The sequence below is a fragment of the Salmo salar genome, chromosome ssa26 (assembly GCF_905237065.1).
Source record: "Salmo salar chromosome ssa26, Ssal_v3.1, whole genome shotgun sequence".
Classification (NCBI taxonomy): domain Eukaryota; kingdom Metazoa; phylum Chordata; class Actinopteri; order Salmoniformes; family Salmonidae; genus Salmo; species Salmo salar.
In genome coordinates this window covers 22,276,687-22,297,560 of record NC_059467.1, presented here as the reverse complement: position 1 = coordinate 22,297,560, position 20,874 = coordinate 22,276,687, and the positions used below count along the sequence as shown (strand labels likewise).

The 20,874-nt window shown below is 43.6% G+C and overlaps 1 protein-coding gene across 2 annotated transcripts; it reads right to left on the bottom strand.

Moving 5' to 3' along the window:
- Positions 1-5,028: 5,028 nt before the first annotated feature.
- tbb3 (Tubulin beta-3 chain) lies at positions 5,029-19,604 on the bottom strand. Of its 2 annotated transcripts, XM_014175699.1 has the most exons (6): positions 18,583-19,604; positions 11,568-11,679; positions 10,276-10,524; positions 7,038-7,146; positions 6,715-6,825; positions 5,029-6,420 (listed from the first exon to the last, which is right to left on the bottom strand). In XM_014175699.1, the coding sequence occupies exons 1-6, from the start codon at positions 19,587-19,589 to the stop codon at positions 5,348-5,350; spliced, it is 2,661 nt and encodes an 886-aa protein (XP_014031174.1). In that variant the 5' UTR covers positions 19,590-19,604; the 3' UTR covers positions 5,029-5,347. The 2 variants fall into 2 exon arrangements, with proteins under 2 accessions (XP_014031174.1, NP_001133764.1); NM_001140292.1 differs by lacking the exons at positions 11,568-11,679; positions 18,583-19,604 and having other exon boundaries at positions 10,276-10,447.
- Positions 19,605-20,874: the final 1,270 nt, after the last annotated feature.

Here is a 20,874-nt window from a genome sequence, read left to right as displayed (position 1 = left end):
ACTGACATTTTCAACATGTTCCTAATTGAGTCTGTAATCCCAACATGTTTCAAGCAGACCACCATAGTCCCTGTGCCCAAGAACACTAAGGTAACCTGCCTAAATGACTACAGACCCGTAGCACTCACGTCCATAGCCATGCAGTGCTTTGAAAGGCTGGTCATGGCTCACACCATTATCCCAGAAACCCTAGAACCACTCCAATTTGCATACCGCTCAAACAGATCCACAGATGTTGCAATCTCTATTGCACTCAACACTGCCCTCACCAACATGAGAATGCTATTCATTGACTACAGCTCAACGTTCAACACCATAGTGCCCTCAAAGCTCATCACTAAACTAAGGATCCTGGGACTAAACACTTCCCTCTGTAACGGGATCCTGGACTTCCTGATGGGCCGCCCCCGGGTGGTAAGGGTAGGTAACAACACATCTGCCACGCTGATCATCAACACTGGAGCCCCTCGGGGGTGTATGCTCAGTCCCCTCCTGTACTACCTGTTCACCCACGACTGCATGGCCAGGCATGACTCCAACACCATCATTACGTTTTCAGACGACACAACAGTGGTAGGCCTGATCACTGACAATGACGAGACAGCCTATAGGGAGGAGGTCAGAGACCTGGCCGGGTGGTGCCAGAATAACAACCTATCCCTCAACGTAATAAAGACAAAGGAGATGATTGCGGACTACAGGAAAAAGAGGACCGAGCACACCCCCATTCTCATTGATGGGGCTGTAGTGGAGCAGGTTGAGAGCTTCAAGTTCCTTGGTGTCCACATCACCAACAAACTATTATGGTCCAAACACACCAAGACAGTCGTGAAGAGGGCACGACAAAGCCTATTCCCCCTCAGGAAATGAAAAACATTTGGCATGGGTCCTCAAAAGGTTCTACAGCTGCAACATCGAGAGCATCCTGACTGGTTGCATCATTGCCTGGTATGGCAACTGCTCAGCCTCCGACCGTGTGGCACTACAGATGGTAGTGTGTACATCACTGGGACTAAGCTGCCTGCCATCCAGGACCTATATACCAGGCGGTGTTAGAGGAACCAGGCGGTGTTAGAGGCCCTAAAAATTGTCGAAGACTCCAGCCACCCCAGTCACAGACTGTTCTCTTTGCTACTGCATGGCAAGCGGTAACGGAGCGCCAGGTCTTGGACCAAAAGGCTTCTCAACAGCTTTTACCCCCAAGCCATAAGACTGAACAGCTAATCAAATGGCTACCCAGACTATGCATTGTGCCCCACCAACCCCTCTCTGTTTATCATCAATTCATAGTCACTTTAACTAATCCTACATGTACATATTACCTCAAATAGCCCGACTAACCGGTGCACCCGCACACTGACTCTGTACCGCTACCACCTGGACAGTTGAAGTCGGATGTTTAAATACAGCATAGCCAAATACATTTAAACTCAGTTTTTCACAATTCCTGACATTTAATCCCTGTTTTAGGTCAGTTAGGATCACCACTTTATTTTAAGAATGTGAAATGTCAGAATAATAGAAGAGATTTATTTCAGCTTTTTTGTTCGTCACATTCGCAGTGGGTCAGAAGTTTACATACACTCAATTAGTATTTGGTAACATTGCCTTAAAATTGTTTAACTTGGGTCAAATGTTTTGGGTAGCCTTCCACAAGCTTCCCACAATAAATTAGGTGAATTTTGGCCCATTCCTCCTGACAGAGCTGGTGTAACCGAGTTAGGTTTGTAGGCCTCCTTGCTCGCACATGCTTTTTCAGTTCTGCCCACAAATTTTCTATAGGATTGAGGTCAGGGCTTTGTGATGGCCACTCCAATACCTTGACTTTGTTGTCTTTAAGCCATTTTGCCACAACTTTGGAAGTATGCTTGGGGTCATTGTTCATTTGGAAGACCCATTATGCGTCCAAGCTTTAACTTCCTGACTGATGTCTTGAGATGTTGCTTCAATATATCCACATAATTTTCCTACCTCATGATGCCATCTATTTTGTGAAGTGCACCAGTCCCTCCTGCAGTAAAGCACCCCCACAACATGATGCTGCCACCCCTGTGCTTCACAGTTGGGATGGTGTTCTTTGGCTTGCAAGCCTCCCCCTTTTTCCTCCAAACATAACGATGGTCATTATGGCCAAACAGTTCTATATTTGTTTCATCAGACCAGAGGACATTTCTCCTAAAAGGACGATTTTTGTACCCATGTGCAAACCATAGTCTGGCTTTTTTATGGCGGTTTTGGAACAGTGGCTTCTTCCTTGCTGAGCGGCCTACCAGGTTATGTCGATATAGGACTCGTTTTACTGTGGATATAGATACTTTTGTATCTGTTTCCTCCAGCATCTTCACACGGTCCTTTGCTGTTGTTCTGGGATTGATTTGCACTTTTCGCACCAAAGTACGTTCATCTCTAGGAGACAGAACGCGTCCCCTTCCTGAGCGGTATGACGGCTGTGTGGTCCCATGGTGTTTATACTTGCGTACTGTTATTTGTACAGATGAACATGGTACCTTCAGGCATTTGGAAATTGCTCCCAAGGATGAAGCAGACTTGTGGAGGACTACAATTTTTTTCTGAGGTCTTGGCTGATTTCTTTTGATTTTCCCATGATGTCAAGCAAAGAGGCACTGAGTTTGAAGGTAGGCCTTGAAATACATCCACAGGCACACCTCCAATTGAGTCAAATTATGTCAATTAGCCTATCAGAAGCTTCTAAAGCCATGCCATTATTTTCTGGAATTTTCCAAGCTGTTTAAAGGCACAGTCAACTTAGTGTATGTGAACTTCTGACCCACTGGAATTGTGATGCAGTGAATTATAAGTGAAATAATCTGTCTGTAAACAATTCTTGGAAAAATGACTTGTGTCATGCACAATGTAGATGTCCTAACCGACTTGCCAAAACTATAGTTTGATAACAAGACATTTGTGGAGTGGTTGAAAAACGAGTTTTAATGACTCCAACCTAAGTGTATGTAAACTTCTGACTTCAACTGTATATAGCCTCGCTACTGTTATTTTTTACAGTTATTTTTTATTTCTTTATTTATCTATTGTTTACCTAATACCTATTTTTACTTAACTGCACTGTTAGTTAAGGGCTTGTAAGTAAGCATTTCACTGTAAGGTCTAAACCGGTTGTATTTGGCGCACGTGACAAATAAACTTTGATTTCATTGGCCCCTCCATGCGTTCTGTGTGTCGTGATCCAGTGCATCAGCCTAGCTGGTCTGTGCTGTATATGTCCTTTTCCTCTACAGCTTGGCTGCAAGTGAGACACCGACTCACTAGGCCTCTCCCTACAGTCAAAAGGCCTTCCTCATCTCTATGCTTCCCACATGAGAAAATACTACAGTTTACTATAGAATACTACATAGAATTCTATAGTAAACTTTATAATAATATACTACACCCGTGTCCCTTGATCATGTGTAGTACTTACTATAGAATGTTGTAGAATACTATAGTAAATACTACAGTATTATCTGAAAAAAACCTGTAGTAAATACTACAGTAATGTCCACAAAAACACTACCCTTTTTCACTATAGTAAATACTACAGTATTTAATTTGCATACACCCTGCTCATTCCCCTCCTCCGTATCGCAATTTGTGCCAGCCATAAGTGAGAAACCTACATGCCAAGTATAAACCATATATTGTATTCCCTACAGGCTATAGAAGAGAGCAGAAGCTCTGAGCTGTCCATTCAGACTCCCAATCCTATTTACAGGTTATGGAAAATGTGCGATATTAGTATTTCTCCAATAGGTTTCCTGAAGGAGAAAGCCTCCACTTCTATGCCAAAGATAAAACAAAAACACTATAGTAAATACTACAGTATAATACAGTCTCCAAAAACACTACAGTAAATACTAAAAGTATACTACAATATGCAAAAACACTACATCAATTACTAAGGTATATCCTACAGTTTTCTTTTACCAGTATTTATACTGTGTGTTCTGTGATACTGTATAAAGAGCTGCTCTGCTCAGGGCCCCTTGCCACAGGCTCTAAGTGCTGAGGCATCGCCAGCATGTGATCCACCCAGCCGACTGGCCCCATACATTGTAGAAGAGAGCGCACAAACAGCCTCCATCTCTCTAACCAGAGAGATAGTCTCTTCTCCTGTTCAAGTAATGCAGGTGTTTTCTTGGGATTGTTGATTTGTTTTTGAACGTGTCATATTCGCAGCACTCGCCACATTTTACCTGTTCCTCCTTGTCCTTCAAATCAATTGGCTCTAACCGTATGCAGAGTTCCTGCCTCCTTTTAGAACAGGGGTAAGCGACTAGATTCTGTTCCAACAAGGCACCACACCTGATCATCTAAACTAATTGATCAGTTCAGTGATTGTCTAAACTCAACACACCTGGTCTTCCAGGTCGGTTAAATCCAAAACATGAAGTGCCTGCAACACTCCAGGACCAGGATTGTCTACATGTTTTAGACCATGCAGATAAGTGTGTAATTGGAAGCCTGCCAAAGGCCTATCTTGTAGATCAGCGGTGTCAAACTCATTCCATGAGGGCCTAGCCCCTAGTGTCTGCTGTTTTTTCCTTTCAATTAAGACCTAGACAACCAGGTGAGAGGAGTTCCTTACTAGTCAGTGACCTTAAGTCAAAGGGAGGAGCAAAAACTCACACACGCAACCCCTCTGTAGAATCAGTTTGACACTTGTTGTAGATCATCCACCATCTTAGCTCCTCACAGCCTGTTCTGTCCAGACTCCACCCATGCTGCCCAAGGTGCCTCAACCTCCAGGGGACTGAGATCCAGTATTTTTATCCAGCATCTAGGTCACCTCCACATGGGACAGTCATGCAGTGGAGTCCAAGTTCAACAAGGCTCTGCTTTATCCTATTTTTCTAGGAGAAAGACCCCTTGTCATTGTACTGCAATACACTGTCCCTGTTTCCACTAAAAACAACTTCAGAAACCCTGAACACAGTGTAGCAAAACAAGATGGTGTATAATATTATTAATGTTTAATATCCCCAAACAAGTCAGAAAAGGCTAATTACAAAGTAGGCTTGAACATGTTTATTATTAGAAATTAAGGGCTATTCGTCATCAGTTTGAGACACTTTATTTCACTCATTCAACTTAGTGGTCTGTCTGGGAGGTTTTTATCAACAGGATAAATCAACAGGAGGCCATGAGTTGGTCAGAGGGCTAAGGGAAGTGGGGTGGGGCTAACAGTTAGCAAAGACAGTGAGAGCAGGGGGGGTAATAGGGAGGGAGGGTTATACAGTACAGTGTACATGAGGCAGATAACAACCTTGCTACACATAGACAAAGCTCTGTTGGCTGGGTTTACACAAGCTTGGCTCTTCTTCCAAGGTGTTCACCGGGCCTGGCTCTCCGACTCTTCCTCATCGTCTTCATACATCTCTCCCTCCTCCTCGGTGGTGGCGTCCTGGTACTGCTGGTACTCTGACACCAGGTCGTTCATGTTGCTCTCTGCCTCGGTGAACTCCATCTCGTCCATGCCCTCTCCGGTGTACCAGTGCAGGAAGGCCTTGCGGCGAAACATGGCGGTGAACTGCTCGGAGATGCGCTTGAACAGCTCCTGGATGGCTGTGTTGTTCCCGATAAAGGTGGCGGACATCTTGAGACCACGGGGCGGGATGTTACAGACGGCCACTTTCACGTTGTTGGGGATCCATTCAACGAAGTAGCTGCTGTTCTTACTCTGGATGGCCAACATCTGTTCGTCCACCTCCTTCATAGACATCTGACCACGGAACACCATGGCCACGGTCAGGTAGCGTCCGTGACGCGGGTCGCAAGCGGCCATCATGTTCTTGGCGTCAAACAACTGCTGGGTGAGCTCAGGCACAGACAGTGCATTGTAGCACGCACTGCCACGCGCCGTGAGGGGGGCGAAGCCAGGCATGAAGAAGTGCAGACGGGGGAAGGGCACCATGTTGACAGCCAGTTTGCGGAGGTCAGCATTGAGCTGGCCGGGGAAGCGGAAGGAGGTAGTAACACCGCTCATGGTGGCCGACACCAGGTGGTTGAGGTCTCCGTAGGTGGGCGTGGGGAGCTTGAGCGTGCGGAAGCAGATGTCGTAAAGCGCCTCGTTGTCAATGCAGTAGGTTTCGTCTGTGTTCTCCAGCAGCTGATGGATGGACAGGGTGGCGTTGTAGGGCTCCACCACTGTGTCTGATACTTTAGGGGAGGGCACCACGCTGAAGGTGTTCATGATTCGGTCAGGGTACTCTTCCCGGATCTTGCTGATGAGCAGGGTCCCCATGCCAGAGCCTGTGCCCCCTCCCAGGGAGTGGGTGAGCTGGAAGCCCTGGAGACAGTCACAGTTCTCACATTCCTTCCTGACTACATCCAGTACTGAGTCCACCAGCTCTGCCCCCTCTGTGTAGTGGCCCTTAGCCCAGTTGTTACCAGCTCCACTCTGACCTATAGGGCAACAACACACTTCAAGATAGAGCTTCAGCAGTTGTCAACGCTGCATTTGTACAGGAGCTACACATTTACATAATGTTTTAATGACATTTGGTAGCATTTACTGTAAGTAAATAAAAGCAAATGTCTTTAATGGAAATATTACATCAAACTATTTATGTTGTTAGTGATAATGACAGAAGAGACTGTAAATGGCAGATTGTGGTCAGGAAGTAACAACCACTCTTCTAATGCCATCACTGAGCACTGTGTCCATATTTAACCCACGTTGGACAGACTGATACTGACCGAAGATGAAGTTGTCTGGTCTGAAGAGTTGTCCGTAGGTCCCAGAGCGAACACTGTCCATAGTTCCTGGCTCCAGGTCTACTAGGATGGCCCTGGGGACGTACTTAGAGGCTGGGGAGACACAGCAGATGTTGTTACCTGCAACGCCCTAATAAATACTACTGTATATCAAAGTCAAATTCAGTACAATAGGATTAAAGTGGATATTCTCAAGTCTAGATAAACCCCAAAGAGTGTTCAACTGAAACAGGTCATTACAAGTATTGAGCAACAGGGCTTTTAGTGTTGTGTAGATGTGTATTTAGTTCCAGTATCAGACTCACATGAGGCCTCATTGTAGTAGACACTGATCCTCTCCAGCTGCAGTGGGGAGTCGCCCTCATAGTTCCCTGTAGGGCTGATGCCATGTTCATCACTGATCACCTCCCAGAACTGCACAACACAAAGACACAAACATTACCAGTAACACGTAGTTCTATACAAGCAAAGTGGATGGAAACTTCTCAGCAGACTTAAAGTCGGGACCATATTGAACTATCACTGGGGTACTTGGAGCTGAAATTAGTGGGGGGCTCTAGTAAAAACTGTTAGGAGTGTGGGATAATGGGCATCTAGGCTTTGTCTGCTATCCTTCCTGGGTTCTGCTCCATGACCCCATTTAAGCCAACAGTTAGTCCAGCTGTCTCCACCCTCCCCCAGGGCCTTGGGCCGCTAGATTCATACTGAGGTAGAGGCCCTCTCAGGGGGGACGGACTCCATCTGGAGAGGCTCTCTCTGCTTAACACACACATATATATGCCTGCACACACGTACAGAAAGTGTGTTGCTAGGTAAAAAGACAAACGAGGACAATGCCTAATGTAGTCCCCTTGATCACTTCAAATATGTATACTGTCACTGAGTGTATAGGCCAGTGTGTGTGTGTGTATGTATCAGACAGAGAGACAGACACAGAGCCCTATGAAAGACTAAAATAGAACACAGACAGACACCCGCAGGCCCACTCAGTCATCACTATCAAGGGCAAACACAGGACACGTACTTGGAAGGAGGATGCCAAATGGCCATATCAAATCACAGATTAGATATTGTCAATTTTACTGTGCTAATCTCAGTTTCTCATTACTATGCAATAGAAGGTCCTTATCTGCAAAGTGCTGTTCTCCTTTAAGCAAAAAACACCACCTGGGCATTCACTAAAAGCAGACAAACACCAAAAGGATACTGTGCACAATAACAATGGTCCCTCAAAAGCCCCATATTGATCCCATATTGGTATCAGTATCTGTGTCACTCAACAGCCAGCCAGATGGAGTGACATTAATCCCATATGGTGTCAGTGTGTTGACAAAAACAACCTTTCCTCTATCCCGCTGTCCAGACTGCTGTGACCAAGGGCACCACACCCAGTATGAAGACTATCTTAGGTCTGAGTTCCGACAATGGTGTCCCTCTTCCTCTCCCCAGGTGCTGTGCTCCATCCCTCTCCTCTGCAGAAGATACTCCCTAGTTCTCTAATTATCTATCCTGTCCCAAACAGATGTCCCCTGCCATCTAAATCGGTAATTAGGAGATCCTCTTGTTCCTTAATTATGGCGCTGTAACTTAATCTGGCAATATCTCTTCTTGGGGACAAACAAAGAAACAGAAAATAAATAAGAAAGGGAGAGAGAGAGATTAAAGGGAAACCACTTGACAGCGATAGAGAAACAGAGTTATATGACTAAAGAGTCTGTAGGGACTTTTTGCCCTCATTCTGTTCCTATCGCTACACTGGCAAAAGTGTAGATTTCTTCCGTTGTCATCGGACTTCATCATGTACTGCATTAGCAATGGCAGATGTGTGGTGCTAGTAGACAGACTGCCATATCATAGTTGAGCATCAGAATGAGGTCACCATTGCAGTATATCAGATGACAAAAAGTCCCACTCCCAACACATTCTCTCCCCCTCCCCATCTCTCTGGGTTTCTCTTTGTTGGGAGTAACCTGAGCATTATGAACAAGTCATTTTCCCAACAACTGCCCCATTAGAGAAACGGTGGTCAGAATCAGCAAAAGAGCTGAGTCACCAGTGAAATACTCCAGAGGGGAGTGAAGGAAAGTGGATACATGACAGGTTCACTTGTTCAGCTGTGGTAAAACAAGTATGTTTCAGCTGATGCTGTAGATTTGGTTCTGGGTAATGATGATAATGGTGATGAGGCTGATTATGATGAGGAAGAGGTTAGTAGCTGTCCTAAATCACTACGGAGGCACCTGAGGCTCAGAAAAGGCTGCCTTAAATGTTATGAATAATATATGTGCTCATCAGGTTGACGAGACAGTATCATTAGCCCCCCATGTCTTTCACTCTGAAATGATTGCCATTTATGATCCACCATGTTGAACAAATCCATGATAAATCGTCTCCACCTCCAGTAGACTCTCATAGATCATAGTGAACTAATGTAGTCTATCCCCAGATGGTCAAAACACAACAAAAGAGGGGAAGAACTGTAGACCGGTTTAGTTTTAGATGGTCATATGCAACATCAACTGATTGGCTGGCTGTAAGTGCAGGTGATGTCATCCAAAACAGAGCAACAACAAAATAAGAAGCTGTCTACTGTAGGCTAAAAAACAGCCACAGACCATCAAAAATGCATTACAGCTTCAGACAGAAAAGCTTTCAGCATTTAGGCAATACCCTTCCTGAAGACTCACTGTCTAATAGACCGTCAAACCTGACAGCAGCCCACACCACTAGTCAGTGCGATTGTAGGCTATCTGCAGTGGTAATTCAGGACCAGGTATCATCATTTCATCCTCCGGTAACAAAACTTTGATTAACTGATCCATTCAGTTTGCTGCGAAGTCAAACATGTCATATATGTCTATCTATATAGGCTATCAACTACCACATCTACTGGAGGCTGGCATGCTGCTTAGAGAAAGAGAGCTATGCTTGTCATTGTTGCAGCGGCCTGTAAATTGTACTCGGGCCCTCAGTGGAATGTTTGCGCAGCGGGACCAGCCCCAACAGTCCGAGCCTTTGTCTGGCCCCCCTGCAGTCCACCCGAGGGCGTGGTGGTTTTCAACAGTGTCTCACCACGCCTTTCTGTGCATCAACACTCGCAGTTTACAAAAGATGGTGGATCTCTGGCCGTTTACCATTAAAACAAATGGTCACAGTTCCGGTCTGTTTAAGGTGTGGGCTCTCCCATAGGCACCAATGCGACAGCATCTGAGTCAGGTCTGTTTACTATATTGACTGTGTATGAACCAGAAAAAAGGAGAGTGAAATGCCTCACTTCCTTTCCCGTCTCAGAGTTGAGTTCTATCTACCCGAACTACGCATCTCTCGCAATCTGCGACACAGGATCCCAAACTATTCAACTAACCTAACGTTACTGAGTAAACCCGCTACCCCACAACTTCGGTATAACTAAATATATACGGATGCATTACATGCAAAAAAAAAGATTACATCACAATGCTTTAAAACGGCACAACAGCACTTGCGTAAAAATATTATAACGGTTAAACTAGTCAGCTCTTGGGAAGATTATTTTGTTTATACCTTGGCTCCGATCTGGTTGCCACATTGGCCGGCTTGAAGGTGAACGATTTCCCTCATCCTGTCCTGTGTGTTATGTTCGTCTTCTTGTGGATGTGGGCGAGTTGACTGTTGTGAGCGACTCGAAGAGGGCGCTGGTCCCAGTTGCACACGGAAGCAAAGGGTTTGGTATGTGCTGAGTGGAGGTTTTATCTTGCGCAGGTCTGCTGTGTGGCGAAACGGGTAGTATGTTCCACCAATTGCTGACGTCATCTATGTCCTGGAGAGAGACAGTCGCTGACCAATGGCAGACACCTGCGGCAGAGCATCCCAGTGTGTGAGTCAGGGAAAAACTAACGGGACGCGGCTGACTTGCAGACTTGCAGACTTGCAAACCGATATTTAATTTTCGAATTGGTTAACATTTGGTGAAGGTTAAGGTAAGGGTCAGTAATATATTTTGGCTAGTCGTGGCTGTCAAAGGGATGCTGGTCAAAAACACACATGTACACACACACACACACACACACACACACACGTACACACACACACACACACACACACACACCACCACTACGACCACGACCACCAACATTTGAAAAATCCCAGAGTCACGTGAAAGCAACAACACAGCTTAGTTAGATGTCAGGGAGATGAGAGAGGAGAGAAGATGATCTTAAACACTGAACAGTGTTACTGATTATTGCTCTGTGTGCACATAGTCTTGTGGCATGGTGCAGTTTTTCTATAGACTAGGAGATCACTCACACCTACATATCCTTAATGACAGAGATGAACAATTTCTTACAGCAAAATATATTTTCCCCAAAGTCAGTCAGTCCCATAACTGTAATCTCAGAAACATTAAGATTCAGTATCGGCAGATTCAGGGAGGAAGAAGAATGGAGAATGGAACACTGATGAACACAGTGTGGCCCTTATTAGCATGAACTCTGTGGCCCTTATTAGCATGAACTCTGCAATCATTATACAGTGAATAGTCTGGTCCAAGGATGTTTATCTATGCCTCAACTCTCTGCAGTCTCCGCCCGCTGAGATATGTATTGATTGCTGAGTCAGGTAGCAGATGTGCTTAAGTGCTCTGAGGAAGACTCCAGTGGCGCTCCTCATGGACAGATGGCCTGCCTATGAAGCAGGTCCTGTTTGTGTGTGTGTGTGTGTGTGTGTGTGTGTGTGTGTGTGTGTGTGTGTGTGTGTGTGTGTGTGTGTGTGTGTGTGTGTGTGTGTGTGTGTGTGTGTGTGTATGCACGTGTGTGTATGAGACATCTACAGTACATGCATACAGTACATCTCACACTGTAAATTGCCTCTGTTCCAGTAGTCGTGTATTCTGATTTCCAGAAACACGATTGTGACGGGCCATTAGTCTCTTTGGACGTCTGGGCTTGCTTTGTCTTCACACAGAGCCTGTGGAGAGGATGACAAGCCAACACCCGTGAAACCAACAGCTGAGGAAACTCTGCTCAGAGCACAGAGACCAGAATGAGGCAGCCACCACAGCCCCCGCCCCCACCCCCACCCCTCCTCCCTGCCCCCTCAGTGTCTGCCAACCATTGCTGCTTAGCAACTAGATCCACACAATGTGAGCGAGCCTGTCGCTAACCAGCCACATAGTGTGGGACAGCTCTTGATTTCCTTTTTCATCTGCAATACAGCTGAGCTAACTGTGCTTTAGCAGAGGGGCGTTCACCTGTTAGAACATCAATAAACCATAGTGTCCCTCTAAAGATGACGCTAACACCAATGATTACGTTACTGACCACACTGCCATAGACAGGGGAGCGGAAAGATAGATCAGAGGGATTATGTATGGAATCCGACTGGGTTTGAGAGCTGAGAGATGAATCATGGACTATGTCACTGTTCTTTAATCCCAAAAGTATCCACATCCTGTGGGTCTCCAAGACCACGTCTGTAGAACACTGTCCCATGCACTGCCAATTCTGGGGGTAGTGAGAAAAACTGAGGCTAAATGTTTTGCCAGCACTGGTCAAGAGTTGCTTGTCCGCCCCTCCCACTTCTCAAAGCCAATATGCCCATCTAGTGGTCAGAAATTGCCAGAGCCTCTCTAACATGTTTGATACAAAGGGCCCTAATAGTGGCAGGGGGCACAGAGTGTGGTGAAGCTGATCAAATTGATGCTACTGTCATATAACACTTCTGTCAAAATGATTAAATCATGCATCTCATAACTTATCTATCTTCTCTGACTCTGCATTATGCCAGTAAGGTTAGTGAGGAGGATTGCCATGATGAGTCACAGCACCAGTTGACTTGATGACAGGGTTATCTGGTCAACAGTTATAAAATGGCAGTTCACATCATGAAGCACTGTTGATGAGACAGTATCCATATTTGAAAGGCTTAAAGTGAGTTTAGGACTTACATTTTTGGTCGATTCCGAGGACCTCTCTTATTCATGACAAAACCACTATTGAGATGTATTTTGAATTTCTTGTGGGAAATAAATTGTAAACCAATACGTCTGAAATAACCTCTGTATAACCTCTCATCTCAGAAAGGGACTGAATGTGGAGTTTTCGAAACCCACACAAACACAATTAAACTGGGCACTTGGTATGACCCCATACCTAACATTTTGTCTCCCTAAGAGTTTCAAACTGTCCTTTATCTAACCTCTCTTTAAAAATGAGCAAACCAGCTAATTTCAGCATTTCCCAGTAATGTCTCACTTTCAAATGAACATATTGCTGAAGAGAATACTGTAGTTAGATTTTCATGGAAGCTTCCATGCACAGAACTCAAACATATACTTGTGCTATGTTTTTGATTGGGGTCGTATCATACAGTTTACAGTTTCATACTTATGTACAGTTCATTGTATAGATCATTGTTGAAAATATAACCTATACAGAGTTAGGCAGAAGGCATCAACAGGCAAGTAAGAATGTTGGTTACCTAATTTGATTCCAGTGTGACTAGGAGACATTGGGCTCAGACCAGACTTTCTTGGGGAAAACACGCACAGTATGGAGCCGTACAATCAGGTCCTTGTCAGGATTTCAAGCTCTCATTTGGATGCCAGCCACTAAATGATTACTGCACCCATCTCATCCCAACCTCAGTCATCCATCCATAACCCCTACATGCCTAATCGCCTCTATCGATGTTCTCTGATTGGATGTGGTGACCTCAAAGGCATGGCAGGGTGATTGTGTGCATGCAGAGACAGGCGTACATAAGGGGTGTGTTCCAGACACACATTTCTGAGCAGGTTTCTGCGTAGACCCTTACATCATTTTTACATGTTTCCTGAGATGTTGCACTTCTACTGTCATTGTACTGATTTCTCTGTACTGACCTGCATAGAATCCCTGTACTTGGAGAGCACCCAAGGTCAAAAGGGGCATGGCTGAGGTTACACTACGTCCACATTGACTTCATCATGTACTACACTCAAACCAAAACTATTATAAATAGTGATGAATTTGAGTTTGTAGAGGAAATACAGTATTCTTCATTTATAGGACTCATTTGTCAGGAATGAGGGCAAGCATGTTGATTATTCAAGCCAAAGCAGTGGAAGATGTGAACAGAGCAGCTTTGTGTAGCAGAGCTAATGGAGAAGACAGTTTTGTCAGCCCCCTCCCCCCTATTGCTTCGGTGAAATGACAGAAATTCCTCTTTGATGCCTAATAAAGGGCCCCTCAAAAAATTGTTGATATGAAAGCCCTCTGTTATTACAGTGCATTCCAGGCGCTCAGTCCTCCCAAAATACACAGCCTACCCCAGGGCCCACGACGACCGGCTAACACGTGGAGAGGGTCCATCAAGTTCCAAAGGTTACAGTATCATCAGCACACTCTCAATCTCAGATGCTGCTCAACCAGTTTTCTGTTTATTTGATAAAGGCTCCTGTCACATCTTTGCATACAGCATATGGCTTTGGTTGATTTGGTTGACTTTGGTCGCCAATTGAAGTCATTCAACAAACAATAGTGCAAAGGACATCTAGAAAGCTCACAGACAAACACACTTTTCATTTCACCCCGAAGGAAAGGAACTAGGTGATCTGTGAAGGTTAGGGTTCAAAGGCTTTCATTTTAAAACTAGGATCAGACAATTATCCAACTTAAAAGCTGCTTATGGGCGTCTTAATTAATTTCCCCCATCAGTTTAAAAATGTCTCCTTCCATTAAAAAGCACCCCGGGGTCAGCTAGTTGAATGGACCTTGTGTCTCAGTGGGCAGCTTAACTAAAAATAAATGCATTTTGCATACATATCTCTCCATATTTAAAATACATTGAACAAATGATTTGTCAATCCCATGATGGCAAGTATACAGCTGTATAGCTTGGCTCAAAACAAACTGTCCTCCTCTCTTCCTGGTCTTGTATCAGCCAGGCTAATACAGCTGTATATAATTGTATTCTTATATAAAAAATGGTGTCTCCAAATATATTGATACCTGAAATAGAAAAAGGAAGTAATTATTATATTTCAAAATGATTTAATAATATATTAAAAGTGATTGAAGCTTTCTTTGGAGGACTTAAAAGAGCAGTGGACTGTAGGCCTAGATAGAGACCTCTCCTCTTCTCTGAGAGAGGAGACAGTTAGACAGACGGCCAGCCCAGGTTACACTGAGGACAGAGAGCTTGTGGGCCTTTATATGGACACGAGAGACACATACAGTATTTCTGAGGGAACTAAATTCATTCTCACATAACATCACTTGTGGCTTGAGAAAGGTTGAAATTACACTTCTGGACCAAAATTGTTTTTTATGAAAATGTTTTTTTATCCACAGGATCACATGCTGACTAAAAGAAATGAGGATTGACATCAACAAACATTACATGATTAAGAAATGTATGACATGCAATATGTACACTGTACATACAATAACAAGAGCAATACATATTTTTTTATTCATTATGTTATTATTAGTATTGCAATAATAATAGTAATTATTAATTATCAATATTACAACAATATTATAGCAACAAATGATATCATGACAACAATAATGTTATAATTATATTGTTATCATGCGTACTATCATTGTCCTCATTACTGATGCTGTTATTAAATAATACACCATCATGAACTGAAATAATAAATCCCAGAAATGTTCCATACACACAAATAGCTTATTTCTCTCAAATGTTGTGCACAAATTTGTTTACATCCCTGTAAGTGAGCATTTCTCCTTTGCCAATATAATCTATCCACCTGACAGGTGTGACATATCAAGAAGCTGATTAAACAGCGGGATCATTACACAGGTGCACCTTGTGCTGGGGACAATAAAAGACCACTTTAAAATGTGCAGTTTTGTCACACAACACAATGCCACAGATGTCTCAAGTTTTGAGGGAGCATGCAATTGGCATGCTGACTACAGGAATGTCCACCAGAGCTGTTGCCAGGGAATTGAATGTCAATTTCTCTACCATAAGCTGCCGCTAAAGTTGCTTTAGAGAATTTGGCAGTATGTCCAACCAGCCTCACAACTGCAGACCCCGTGTAACCACGCCAGCCCCTCCACATCTGGCCTGGGTGGTGGGTGGGCCTGGCTGACAAGTGGTTGGGCCTATGCTCTCCAAGGCTCAACTATGGCTGGGCCTGGCTCCCCAGTGGGTGGGCCTGGCTGGCAAGTGGGTGGGCCTATGCTCTTCAAAGCCCACCTATGGCTGCACCCCTGCCAAGTCATGTGAAATTCATAGATTAGGGCCTAATGAATTTACTTCAACTGACTGATTTCCTTATAGAAATTGTAACTGAGTAAAATCTTAGAAATTGTTGCATCTTGCGTTTATATTTTTGTTCAGTATATATCAGTACAATTTGACCATAGCAAGACCATATGTTGAAATACAGTAAAAAGTAATCAAATGTACACATTTACAATGAGATAAGTTTGAGCCATGGTTCTGACACATAGCCATAAAATAGCATGGATTGTTTAAAGGGATAAATATTGATACCCTCGAGGCTTTTGAAAATGTTATAAATATGTTGAAACATTCAAAGTATTCAGTACATCCATAAAACAATTAAAAAACATGCCTAGCCTACATTACATGGGCTACTTGTGAAATAAACATTGAAATAAACATTTTGTTTCTGTCTATGCATACATTATTATTTGCATTAAAATGGTGAGGATAATCTTAAAATGTCTGATCTGTTTTAAGATTGCAATAAAACGTATTTCATGAAATCCTAAAGTTTTTATAGGCCAATTTATAGGCCATTTTCATCAAAGGCCTAAGTGGGCTAAGTTAGGCCTAAATCATACCGTGAAACTTCTTTGTACATACTTGGAAATTGGATGTAAACAAATAATGAGTGAATAAATAAAAATGCAACTCTCTATATAGACCAATTAGGCTATTATTGGACGCACAATGCACTCATTTTATTTAATCAAAACGTGACAGAATTGTTTTCTTGTACAAAACAACTTCATGACTCATTTTTGTGCATCTTTATTTGACTCCATACAAAGCATCAGGGCTAGTGTATATCAGTAGGCCCATGGATTTTTCTTCAACAATAGCCTCTTTCAAACAACATCCTCTTCCCAACAACATTCCAAGAAATTCTTTCCTATTTTAAATAGAACACTTGCTATATCTTATTTAAAGTATATTTCCAGTGTTGGCTATATGATTAAAGCACAAATTACTATTTGTCCTACATAGTACAGTGTAAAATAATCATGTTGTTTTTATGCTAACTTACTGGCAGCCAGTTACCTGTAAATTACTTTAACAAAATGTACAGTATGTTACTGTAAATTCCAAAGTAACTCTGGTTTAACAGTACATTACTGTAGAACATTACTATAAAGTTTACAGTAATGTACCGTTAAACCAAAGTTTCTTGGTGCCTGAGAAAACTGGACCCGAAGCTTTTACAGACATTGGCATCTTTGAAAAAGTTCTGTCAGTTGCTGTTGTATGGAGATGATAACTACACAGCACATTTGAGGGTGTTAAAATCTCAGTGTTGAGATAAAAAGTGTTGTGAGTGTTATATTTGAGTGTTGATTCTGGTGGGGATAACACCAGTGGGGTTGAAATTAAAAAACACCCGCAGTGAATAAATGAAGTTACTTGAATCACAGTGGAATCAACACTGTGTGGTGATGTGTTGAGTTCATTTCCGTGAACTCTCTCAGATTGAAGACATGGGAGGGGCCTCATCATATTTCCCAGCATGCTTTGTTGCCGGTTGCTTTTTAGAATACTTTGTTTTAATATCTAGGCCTATGTTTCTGCATGCACCTTGATTGATTCATTGATCTTATACTAAACAAAGATAAATAAATAAAAAATCTAAACTAATCCAATCTGTAAGTAGTTGGCCTTATTTCACCTGTTATTGAGATGGTTGTTCCAGTTCAGATGGTTAAGGAAGTCTCATTTATCAATCTTCCCTACCTTGGCAGTAATTCTAACTGCAGTTGTGGGTGTTGGATATCCAGACTGACTAGATTCCAGTAGGAATTATATAACACTTTGAAAGACAGCATAATGTGACTTGCTAATGTGGCCTGTACTGGGCACAGACTTCAAATCAATGTTTACTCCACGTTGGTTCAACATAATAAAAAAAAAAGTAATGTATATGTATTAACATAAATAATTACATTTTTATGATCAAATATTCACTTAGTCACTCACTTGGTGAAGGCTAGAAAACTGAAAGCCATCGAATGCAACAATCATGTCTCTGTCACTAACAAATACACAGAAAAACAGTAACACTGGGAAATAAATGTGCAGTCTTTACACCCTAAAGTGTTAAAATAACACTCCAAAACGAGTTACTGTAACACCACAGGTGTTAATTCGCTAACACTGAGAAAGTGTAACAGCATCAGCTCATATAAAGTGTTAATTTAAGTCGGAATTTGCAACACCCATTGTGCTAGGGACCAAACACTTTCACAGTGTTGATTTATCAATACATTTAAAAGTGTTAGTTTAACACTAGGCTATTTGAGATGGTTACATATGATTTCTAAGAAAGTGATACATTTAACACTGTGGGTGTTACAATTCTGATCACAAATTTGATGTGTATAATTAGATATAGATGCTTCAGATTATGACTCAAGTATTTATTCGACACGCAAGTATGGCATATATGTATGGCTTGGCCTGCAACATGGAAGAGGCCAGGGGTTGGTAAAAGGTCCCATACGTGGCTGTGCCGTTGTGAGCAATCCAACCTGAGGTCTCATAGTTAATAAATTATGTATTGCAGTTAATTCAACAGCAATAGTGCCGCAAATATCAAATCATCTTTTATTCCTGAACAAACCCTGCAGTCACGTGAACTTCCATGGAAATAGACACTCAAGTATGGAATCGCACCGAAAGGTGACGCAGGAGTAGAAGAGCAGCTCCTTGAGTGTCTTGCGCAGCTCCTGGCTCCTGTAGGCGTAGATGAGCGGGTCGATGAGCGAGTTACAGATGATGAGGATGAGAAAGAGGTTGAAGTAGCTGAAGAAGCAGGTGCAGAAGGGGGTCGTGGGGCAGGTGAGGATGAGAATAAGGTGGAGGAAGAAGGGTCCCCAGCAGAGGATGAAAACCCCTAGCAGGATGGTGAGCGTGATGGCGCCCTTCATGCTCGTGCCCTGGCGGCGAGACTTGTAGATGGCCATGATGCGCCGCGAGTGCACGTGCGCCAGGATGAACATGTGCATGTAGAGCACTGCGGTGAAGACAAGAGTGATGCAGAAGAAGGTGACGAGGCATACAATGACGGCGGTGTGCGAGTGGTAGACGATAAAAAGTATGCTGGCGGTGATGCTGGTCAGCCACACCATCGCGATGATGGTCACGGCGCGCTGCGTGGTCATGATACTGTGGTAACGCAGCGCGTAAAATATGGTGATGTATCGATCCGCGGCGATGGTGCACAGGAAGGACAGCGACGATACCACGGAGCTGCAGTTCATGATGTCGATGACGTTGTCTAGTTGCCGCAGCATTTCAGGTGTGACAATTAGCAGCCCGTGTTCGGTGAGCAACATGACTATGGTCTCCACCACGTTGGCGACGCTGACCAGCATGTCGGAGACGGCCAGGCAGCATATGAAGTAGTACATGGGCGAGTGCAGATTGCGGTTCTTGATGATGGCCAGCACCACTAAAATGTTCTCCACCAGACTAATGAGGCCCAGCGTCAGGAACAGCTCCTGTGGAATGCGGAGCGAGCAGGTCGTAGAGTTCTGCTCCCTGGCGCTGTTGGTGCTGTTCTCGCTGTACATGGTGAGGGCGCTCAGCTCCATGTGGTGGTGCATGATGAAGTTATGTTGAGACGTGTTGTTCATCATGTCTGCTGCTCTCTGCTGTAGTAGGCTACTGAATGAGGTGGAAAGAAAATGCCTTAAAATATTTTCTTTGTGGTCTCTAGAGTGTAACAGAATGAACTAGTTATTCTATAGACATCATATCCTATACAACTGGGCTGTGACCGCAGGAAAAAAGAGCACAGAATGTGTGAGGTGAAGGTAGTTTAGCTCACGTTTATGTCGCAACCCTGAAATTGGAGTGATGTTTTCCCACAAACGGAGGTCTCCAGAACGAACTTTAACACAGAGCGAAGAGCCCAGATGCTCACAGTGGAGAATCATCCATGTGGAATTGTCTATTTCCCAAGTAACTGTTTAGATTCAAAGGTTTATCCAACTGTATTTTGCACATAGCCCATATATGGTACTTCCAAGTGATGAGAATCCTAGTCTGAGTCTGAATACAGCTCCTTGGTGCTGGATCGCATGCGAGAAAATCCTCTACCATTTGGACGTCAAAGTAGGCTCCAAGCAATACAAATGTGTGAACTGAGGCCTATCCAACTGAGCTCTCAGGCACACAAAGTGACAGTGTGTTCTTAAAAGGGTCCACCGACTCTCTAACTCCTCCTTTCTCATAGCGAAAGCCAACCGCATGATTCTCAGACTGACACAAACTCTAATGAACGCGTGATCCCGCATGGAAATACTTAACAAGATTGGGGAGTAAAATGGATGGAGAGTGTGTAGTATGGATGTACTTACTAATCTCCTGAGCATTATTAAGTAATTCAAAGACATAGTTGAGAACATGTTCCCCAGCACTAAAATATAATTTACCTTGCACAACTGATGTGGATGTGGCCAATTGATTTAGACAAAGCATACTTCACATGCATCAAATACACGGTGTAAAAAACATTAGGGACACCCATGGGACACTCCAGACACTATGGAAGGGCTATTACTACACATGCATCTGCCTCGGCCCTGTGTCTTAGGCCTTTAGCCTTTATCTTATCTGGGATGTGGTGGTCGAGGCATACACTGCGTGTACAAAACATTAGGAACACGTGCTCTTTCCATGACATAGACTGACCAGGTGAAAACTATGATCCCTTATTGATGTCACCTGTTAAATCATCTTCAATCAATGTAGATGAAGGGAAGTAGACAGGTTAAAGAAGGATTTTTAAGCCTTGAGACAATAGAGACATGGATTGTGTATGTGTGCCATTCAGAGGGTGAATGGGCAAAATATTTAAGTGCCATTGAGCGGGCATGGCGGTAGGTGCCAGGCGCACGGGGTTGAGTGTGTCTAGAACTG

Bases quoted from the DNA above. Each gene is read 5' to 3' on its own strand.
- tbb3 (XM_014175699.1), bottom strand. From the start codon at position 19,589: ATGATGAACAACACGTCTCAACATAACTTCATCATGCACCACCACATG. The intron at 6,826-7,037 runs GTGAGTCTGATA...GTGTCTCCCCAG, and splicing joins CTACTACAATGAGGCCTCAT to CCTCTAAGTACGTCCCCAGG. The intron at 6,421-6,714 runs GTCAGTATCAGT...GTTGCCCTATAG, and splicing joins ACCAGACAACTTCATCTTCG to GTCAGAGTGGAGCTGGTAAC.